The sequence below is a fragment of the Protopterus annectens genome, chromosome 8.part0, assembly GCF_019279795.1.
Source record: "Protopterus annectens isolate FY-2018-M chromosome 8.part0, PAN1.0, whole genome shotgun sequence".
Lineage (NCBI taxonomy): Eukaryota > Metazoa > Chordata > Ceratodontiformes > Protopteridae > Protopterus > Protopterus annectens.
In genome coordinates, this window is record NC_056741.1 from 1,231,078,331 (window position 1) to 1,231,088,053 (window position 9,723).

The 9,723-nt window shown below is 42.6% G+C and overlaps 1 protein-coding gene across 1 annotated transcript in view; it reads right to left on the reverse strand.

Moving 5' to 3' along the window:
- UBA1 (ubiquitin like modifier activating enzyme 1) overlaps window positions 1-9,723 on the reverse strand; it is a 2,903,587-nt gene that overhangs the window by 1,809,836 nt on the left and 1,084,028 nt on the right. The window contains exon 10 of the mRNA XM_044080725.1: window positions 8,356-8,502. Within this exon, the coding sequence (XP_043936660.1) occupies window positions 8,356-8,502 (147 nt within the window). The remainder of the gene's footprint in view (window positions 1-8,355; window positions 8,503-9,723) is intronic.

The following is a 9,723-nucleotide window of genomic DNA, read 5'->3' on the forward strand; positions in this document are numbered from 1 at the left end:
AAGGGTAACCGGGACTGCAACAGTGAATACACTCGAACATCTACATTTATGGTAAGTGCAAACAACTGTATTATGTTCTTCGAGTTTCACTGTTGCAGTCATATTTGGGTAGATTCCCAAAGCTATAGTTGGGAGGAGGAGTTTATAAAGCATTAGGGCCAGCTATAAGGCCCTGCAAGACAGCAGTTGCAAAGCCAGCTCTTGATTTAGAGAAAACTGTCAAATGATAATGCTTGGCCAAAGTAGGTACAGAACTCCAGGTAGCAGCTTCTAGGATGCCCCTGGTAGGAACACCTCTGAGGAAGGCTGCAGCTGCAGAAGTAGATGCAGCCCTGGTGGACTGATATCCGATCCCCTGGGGATAGGTTTTCCATGGTGCTTATAGCAGAAATTAATGCAATGGCTTATCCATTTAGAAATGGTTTATGAAATAGCCTTCCCCTCTTCCCTTGCAGCAAATGCTACCAGCAGTTCAGATTTTCTTCGAGGTTTAGTCCTGTCCAAGTAGAATCTAAGTTGTCTGAGCACATCCAAGGAACGCAGAATCCGTTCCCCTCTGTTCTGTGGATTGGGAAAGAAGGCTGGCAAATGAATGGACTGATTAAGAGCCACACTGAATACCACTTTGGGCATGAAGGAAGGATTGGTCTTGAGTGACACCCTGTCCGCATGAAAGATGATGAAAGGCTCCACTGCCATAAGGGCCTGAAATTCAGATATCCTTCTAGCTGAAGTGATTACTAAAAGGAAAGCTGTTTTCCAAGAAAAGTTTTCAAGTCTACAGTAGCAGCTGGCTCAAAAGGAGGTAGAGTGAGTTTCTGCAATACAAAGTTAAGATCCCAGGCAAGGGTCGGAGTTCTCCTGGATGGTCTAAAGTTTTTGGCCCCTGAGAGGTAGAAGAGGGGAGGTTCTGTGTTATAATGCGCTGAAATGCCTGAGGCGTGAATTTTAATGGAGGAAAAAGACAGACCCTTGTGAAGCATCTCAGTTAAGTATTGCAAAATCCGAGGTAAATTGGACACTTCTGTGCTCATCCCTTGAGACTGGTTCCAGGCACAGAATCTTTTCCATTTTTCAGCATAAGATTTTGTAGTACTAGGTCTCCTTGCCTCTAAGATGACATCCATCACAGGTTTGCTGAGGGATAAGGGTGAATTTATTTAAGTGATTAGCCAGGCTGCAAGGTTCAATGTTGGAAGCTGAGGGTGCATTTGGTTCTCCTGCTGAGATAGCAGAGAAGGGGTCTGAGGCAGGTGCCATGGAGATAACTGACAGTGCGCAGGAAGGGGTACCAGTGTTGGCGCAGCCAGTCTGGAGCAATCAAGATCATCCTTGGTTTGTCCCGTTTGACTTTTAGAACTTTGGAGAGCAGAGGCAGCAGGGGTAAGGCATAGACTGATAGGTTTTTCCAGCTGAAAGACAGAACATCCACTTTCCAGGCTGGTTTGTGGGGAGGTCCTTGTGCAAAACTTGTCCAACTGGTAGTTCTGGGGGGAGGCAAGTAGATCTATGTCTGGGCTCCCCCATTCGCTTGTCAACATTTTAAAACTCCTTGGTTCCAGTTTCCACTCATGTGGGTCCATGAGGTTTCTTAGCCCTTCTGCCAGTGTATTTAATTTTCCTGGCAGGAAATGAGCTTGTAGGTGCACTTGGTAGATCAAGGCTGTGTTCCACAATGCCATGGCTAGTCTGCAGATGGGGGTAAGAATGTGTCCCCAACCACTGCTTGTTTATGTACCACATAACCATGGTGTTGTCTGTTATTAGTTGTCCTGGAAGAATGTAGTCCTTGAAGGCTGTCAGAGCATTCTGTACAGCTAACATTTCTTTTTGATTGATATGCAAGTGCATTTGACTTGGGTTCCATTTGCCCTGAATGCACTTTCCTGCCAGGTGAGCCCCCCATGCATAGTCTGATGCATCTGTTAGGGTTTGGGCGGCAGGGAGTAGTGTGAATGGTAGTCCCTTGTTTTGGTGGCAGGCTTTTGCCTAACAAAGGAACAATAGGCGTAGGCAACATATGATAGGAATCATTGTTTCCAGACTGTGAATGTCAACTCCATAGGCTTTTTAGATACCACTGTAGTTTCCTCATATGCAGTCCTGCATATGGAATTAGAAGAATGCAGGATGCCATAAACCCCAAGGCTTGCAGTATTTGTCATGCAGATAGCAGGGTTTTGTGTAATAGGTTACCAAATGAATTTGCTTTTCTGGCGTGAGGTAAGCCATCTGGGAGTTGTATTCAAGCTGGCTCCCAGGAATGTAATTTTTTGACAGGCTACAAGTTGTGATTTCTTTTCGTTTATGGTATACCCCAGACAAGTTATAACCCTTCTTACAAATGCCTGATGATTCAAAAGTATGCCCTGGCTTTCTGCCTGAATTAGACAATCGTCCAGGTATGGGCATATTTGAATACTTCTTTGCCTGCAAAATGCAATAAATGGAGCCAGGCACTTTGTGAATACCCTGGATACAGTAAACAAGCAAAAGGGCATTGCAGAGAACTGAATGTGTTCAGCCTGCTTTGAAGTGTAGGTATCTTCTGCAAGATTCCCTGACTGGGATGTGCAGGTATACTTTTAAATCTAGTGTTGCCAACCAGGCGTCATTGCTTAGCACAGGAAGTATTTGGTGAAGAGTCAGCATCTTGAATTTTGGAATCTCCACAAAGGTGTTTAGAGTAGACAAATCCAGGATTGAATGCCATGATTTGTCTTTTCTGGGTACGAGAAAAAGTCTGGAGAAGAAACCTTGTCCCTTTTCCTCTTCTGGTACCAGTTGAATAGCCCCCATGCTTAGGAGGGAAAGCACTTGTTTTTGAGCCTCTGCCCACTGATTTGGAGGCAGGTCTGGCCACCCATTTGGTGTTGGCAAAGTTTGGAAATGAAATATATATCCCTGGGACACTATTTAAAACCCATTTGTCCTGCATTATGAGTTCCCAAGTCTTTGCATGAAGAGCAATCTTTCCCCCCAAATGGGTGGTCAAAAAATAAGTGCTTGGGAATTTTAAAAGTAAGTCATTGAGACTGTTTACCATGGGGGGGGGGTGTCTTGTTATTTCCAGATTTGGAAGTGGAGGCCCCCCACTGCTTAGTTCTGAGAGTTCCCTGGGACTGAAACTTGGGTTTTTTGCTGGGTCTGGGTTTGGCTTGAGAAGACCTGGAAGGGACTGGAAAGGACCAATTCTTAGTAGGCCAGTGCCTACTACATCTAGGAGATTGCACTTGAAAAAATTCTTTAACAGTTTGCATAGATTTAGCTTAATCTTCCATCTTTTAAAGAACTTTTTCAGCATTGTTGCCAAACAGGAGCATCCAACAATTTTGCTTTAACAAAGAGCAATCCTTGCCCGATCATAAGCCAAGCATACCTTCTAAGCACAGACCCAGTAACAGCAGCCCTGCAAGAGGCCTTTAAAGAATCAAAACCACATTGCAAAGTATGTTTTCCAACTTCTTCAGCAGAATGCATCAAGTCCTATAAATCTATTATGCATAGTCAGGAATCATCATTTTCTGTTTAAGCAGTCCAATAACATGTTGTTGATATTTTAACATATGAAATTGGCAGTTTAAAGCTCTGATTGTGAAGGCTGCAGAAGTATAGACCTTTTTAACCCATCTAGCCAGCGCCCTAGAGTCTCTATCAGAAGAGATAGGATTTTTAGCAGTAGAAGCCTTAATGCCTTTCGGCCCCTGAGAAATAGTCTCTGGATCTGCAACAGGATTTTTGAAAAGGAACTTGAGACTCAGGAACTGTCAGGTTTACTAGGAGCAGGAGGCAGGGAATCCTGGGCCAAACTGGATTCCGAGAAAACATCAACAATGTCTAGTACAGGAGGTGTAGCCAAAGGCCTATGATGAGGTAGAAGGAGGAAATCCCTAAGCGTCTTTTTTGAATCACAAAACTCCTGGCTTTCCCAGTGAAAATGCTCCATTAAAGTATGTAAAGTTCCCCCAAAAGAAAAATCCTCAGGAGGGAATAGAATCCTCTGCATCAGAATCCTCATTAAGTAGTTATGGACAAATCCAGGTAATCAGAAGAGTCAGAACATAATCCTGATCAGAAAATTCATAATCAAGCTCAGCCCTAGCCCTCTTGGGGGGGGGGGGGTTTACTACTCCTGATTAGAGTTATTAGATCTTCAGCCATTTTTATGATTTGTTTTTTAGGCATAGGGGCCAGAGCATGTGGCCTAGGCATCTTTTTTAGACATGGATCGAGATTTAGGCCTTAGTAATGAAGTAGGTGTCGATTTAATATGCAAGTCTGTAGGCCTGAATACACCCCCAGAAGCCAGTGCCTGCACAGCAGCTCCAGATCCATCCAAGGTACAGACATCCGCGGCTTCCATAGTTTAAGTATCTCGCTGCATACTGGACTCCGAATGGGTCTCCGTAAAGGCCTGCAAATCAGAAGTAGCAGCTATCAGGGGCTGTGAAAGTGCCTCACTGAGTACCAGCGAACTGGTGACTGGCTTAGGAGATGCGTCGTTGGCAGTTTTGGACTTCTGCGGCCTCAGTCTTTATCTTTGTGTTTTTTTTGGTAGTCGGATGGCTAACAAATGACATTTCTGGATAATTAAACCAAGAACAGAAATATTTAGAGGCAAAAATATACAGACTACGGATAGTGCACTGATTAAATAAGGCATAAAACTGACAGCAAGGTATGTTGTGGTCAGGGCCTAGGGCAAGGAATACAGTACGAATGAAAATCTTTGAGGTATTTGCTTTCCGCAAGTAATGCAATTATTAACTTTCACTGACATCGGGAAGGAGCAAGAAAAAGTTTCCCCAACGGGATACTTTGCTTTAAGTTGAAGACCTCGGTACTGAAACTTGAAAACGAAAATTTCAGGAGTCGGCTGACTGGCACTTCCAAACTGCTTCTGCTTCGGGCACCACACGGCAAGAAAAACTGATATGGCATAGGCTGCATATTTTATACCCTCGACGACCTGACGTCATGGAAGGAGGGACAGCAACCGACGCAGGACCCAAGACTGTTAATCAGGCCGACTGAGGGCAAACTGCAAGCAGATTACCCAAATGTAATGACTGCAACAGTGAAAAACGAAGATCATCTGATCCCACACGATAAAATGAAGACTGACAACTTCACATAAATTGATTTTCTTTGATCTGCAGACACGGTCTATGGGAACGATTTGGATATCTCCTCTGTCAAATCCCTCTGGAAAATAGTAACATGTACCAAGTAATTAAGTATTCTCACTGAAAACTTGAAGTGTACATCTGCTTCCCAAATTTGTCCAACACATGCGATTGCCTATTTGGTGGATAGATGGAACTTTCTTCCACAAGCTCTTTCTTAGGGGCTGTCACCACTACCACAGAATTTATCGCAGGACCACTGCTCCACGATCTTGGGAAGCAAAACAAGAACTTCCCAGGCTTTTTGTGATTAGCCTTAGAAGAGTCCAGTTTCTTCCATGCCCAGGAGGGGACCAGATCTACCATCTCATTTGGGGGGGTGGATACCTAAGAAAGATCAGCCAGAATTGAAAGCCTCAAGAAAAACTAACTCCTCCTGAGAAGGCACCAAGAAGGACCAGCTCCCTTTCTGTCCAAGTTTGAGAATCTCTCCTAACTTGCAAGACATCATCAATGGTGATCTGGGAGAACCTATTCCCTCATCAAAATCAGTGTTGGTGGTAGAGGAATTCTCAGGGGAATCCAAGTGTCTCCTCTTACACTTGTACTTCTGGTGTACCTCTTCTGAGGATTGTTCAGAAGAGGATTCAGAAACTGACTTTCTCTTGGGAGAACCGACTCATGGAAACTGGCTGTCTCAATGAAACAGAGTAGGCTGCAAATCCTGGGAAATATTATGGGCAGGGTTGGATCCAGTACCAAAAGGGTAGACCTCCCTCTAAGCTGTGTGTACCCTTCTCCAAAGTCTGAAATGCCGAACCTGGCAAGAATCTGGACAGCATCTCAGAGAAACTCCCAAAGGTGGCTCAACACTATAGGCCATTTAGCTGGGAGCAGAGGCTGTCACCAGCAAACTATGAAGTGCTAGTGCCCTCAGAAGAAATTACCTTTGATCGGATCCTGCCCTGGAGTTGACAATGGCTCAGCTCCAATACTGACTACGTCAGAAAACACACTGGTGTCAGCGGGAAAGTATGTTGCCTCTGCTCCAATGCAGATTTGCCCTGGGCAAGAGTTGGATCTAGGGACTCTGATCCAAAAGGACAGACTGGAGAACAAGCCATTAAGGAGCGAGGGGAAGAAGTGGTACGAGCCAGCAGCACCTCCAACTGATCTGGGTAGAAGGAATCTCATCATCCTGTCTACATCAGCTTTGGCGAGTCTCCAAGAGCGGCCAACTAACCACAAAGTTGAGTAAGGTTACCTGAAGGATAAACAGGGTCTATCATGCAAAACTGGATATCTGAGTTGAAGGAAGATGGGATCTGGAGAAAATCTTAGAGGTGCAACAGTTCCAATAAATAACTAGATCCAAAAACAACATCAACTCCAAATATCTAAAAATCATAGTTGCTGAAGGTGTCCATCCGGAATTTTTTTTTTGCGCTTATTTTGCTCTTTCCACCTCATTTTGCTTCTCGTTGGGTTTCAAAGACCTTTTTTTGAAGATGACTGAGAAGGGGGTAGCAGCAGCTGCAAACTTTTCCAGTCCCAAGGGGGTTTTCTCCTGTGGTAGGGAGAAGGAAACCCTTTAGAATGAGCTTATTCCTTTCCCCAAAAAACAGCTCATAGTCCAAGGGCCTTGCAGATAAAGCAGGCAAGTCCAAGTGGGAAGTTCCTAAGCAATACACACACTTATCGTGCAAGTCCAAATTTGGTAGCTTGTGAGACGCAAGCCATGACTTTGGGGGGCTTACCTGCCATCCTCACAGACAAAAGCAAGATGGGAAAAATAAAGATACCAAAAAAAGAAGCAACCCTACAAGAAAAATAACTACTGTATTTTTTAATTAAACCCCAGAAAAGATCAAAACAGAAAGAAAAATGTATTTAAAGGGGATGAAAACAATAAACAAGTCCTAATAAAGAAGTACAAAAATTAAAAAAAATAACAAGTTAGCCCTAAAGGAATGTACTTTGAGATTGAGATTGTTCTGGAAACACTTTAAGCATCAAAATCCACCAAAAGCTTAAAGCAACTAATGACGCCTAAGATAATTTACCATCTTACACAGATACTATGGGTAAGGGGAGGAGGCTGAGCACTAGATGCAAAGCTTACAAATGACCAAAGACAGATCAGACACCAATTTGTTGAGGAACAGATGTAAATTACATTGGATCCTGCTGATTCCTGGAAATGGACACTTTACAAGGCTCTGCGGAGAAGTAACCCTCTAAAGGCAGCTGTAGCCACTATGAAGTCCACTTCAGAGGGTGGAATAAAATCCTGCCCTGTCTCTGGGTGCTTGGACGATTCAGTCGGGCATCTTTATATCCAGGGTCACCATATCCAGAGTGTTTCATAATAAGTCTACCACCAAGGGTGGGGGTGGGGGATGAGCCACCAAACAGACTGACTTACAGGAATGGAATGCTTTCTCCTAAGCGGGAGCTAATGGAGAGAGACTCAGATTCAATCCAGCCTTGGCTCCATCATTCAGAGTTTCTTAAATGTAGTATCTTCTGGCAATAGGGTTACGAAATCCAGGACTGTCTTTACATCTGGGATGGGAGACTCCATGTGCTTCCTTCTTGCATCTGCATTTTCCAGACTATTTCCAAAGAAAGGAGTCGGAGGTGCTAGCCTAAAAAACTTCGTTACACAAGTCTTAGCAATCTTTAATACTACTGGTAAGCGACACAGAACTCAAATCTCAGATTACAACACTGCAGATAAAATGGTCTACAAACATTTTTAAGACAAATCCCATGAGCTGCTTTAATATACTTAGTACAGCAGTCTTGATGTGTTGCATGAATTGAGACAGGTGATGAAAGGCTTACACTATCTTCTTTCCCCTCTACAAAAAGCTTCAGATGTCTGCAATATCTGTATCACTGTCAACAATAGCTTAATTACCTATTCAGAAGTCTAGGTCTTCTCAACTGCATATGTATGGAAATCTTAACTTTATTTATTGCTGTTTTGGCACCCCAGAACACAACAGAAATATGACCACCGTTACAAGGGCAGGCTAACTTGACACTACTGCGCCAACACAATTGTGAATTTCAGTGCTGGGCAAATTATGTACACATCACAGTGGTGCCAAAATGAAGTTTTGATCAAAATTAAGGAATGAAAGCAAACAGTAAAAATTACCAGTTGAAAGAAATGCATCCCAGCATCTTCAAATAAAAAAATTGAAAAAACATTCTCATTTACCTTGCTCCTGGGTTTCGGCAGACGACTATATTTTCTCTGGAATTGATGTAAAGCCTGAAAACCAATATGAAGCTGAGCAGGGTGGTCAAATTTGGCAAAATCAGTCATCACAAATGTAGGCTCCTCTACTGAGGCTTTCAATGATTTCTTTGGAAAGGGTGACAGGGAAAAAAAAAAACAAGAAATCAAAGTGACTAGTTAATCTTTCAAGGGCTCCGTTTTTGTTGCTCATGAATGGTGACAGCAGTATTTCTTATCCTACTGGCAAATGTTTTCTTGCTGGATTTACTTCCTAGCTGAAACTGTCAAAACAGAGCTTCCAATGGCATTATAAAACTTACTTCAGTGAAACTATCCAAAGCATGAAGTCATGTTAAGTACACAGCACCAAAATACAGCCTGGAATACTGAAGCATGTCAAGTTTTTCCAAAGAATTGTTCTTACTTTTTCCAATGTTTCAGCATTCAGTTTTATCTAATCAGCACTCTACTGGATCTTTTACCATTTTACACACCACTACCTTTTACTGAGTTACCATCAAGTTTCTGCAATGGTTAAACAGGTTGTCTGCATGTGTTGTATCGTTAGTATCTCATACTTACTAAGTTCATGTGTGTGCCATTATTAAAAATGTTTTGTTTTGAAAATAATAGATCCTTTACATATTGTTTTCAAGCATCTAAGCCAAAACAAGGTTAGCTGTGCTGTGCAAATCTCTCAATCATCCGTAAAATCCCTCACTAGGTTTCAGAAAATGGGCTTACTGTACACCCGTACTAATTGGAGAACGAGCGTTCTCCAGCAGGCTATTTATGTGCAAGCAATGCCCGGTAAAAACCTAGTCTGCCATTTCACGGCAGCTTATCAAGCACTGTAGAGCTCTGAGAAAAACTTAACGGCCGCCATTATTTTACGCTCACTAAACAGCACTTTTGCTGTTTAACAAGTGTAAAATAAAAGTAAAAAAAAGTACGTTTCTGTTTGTGTGTATGTGTGTATGAGTGAGACAGATCGGTTAAACCTGCTATTTTACACTGGCTAAGCAGCGATTCTGCTGTTTAGCAAGTGTAAAATAAAAAGCATGTGTGTCTATGACAGAGGGAGAGAGAGAGAGTTTATGAAACTAAAATGATCATGTGTGCATTTATGTTGCTGTGTATCAAAGCAGAAGTGACTGAGACATTCAGAGAGAGCGATCTTGTGTGACTGAGTGCATGTATGAAAGCAGAGAAGGGTGTGTAAGAGATTTAGAGAATCTTGTGAGTGAGTGTATGGGAGAGAATGGTCTGTCGGTAAAATTGTTACATTGTACTTAACTTTTCTTTTAAGTACTATATTATTTGATATATATATATATATATATATAT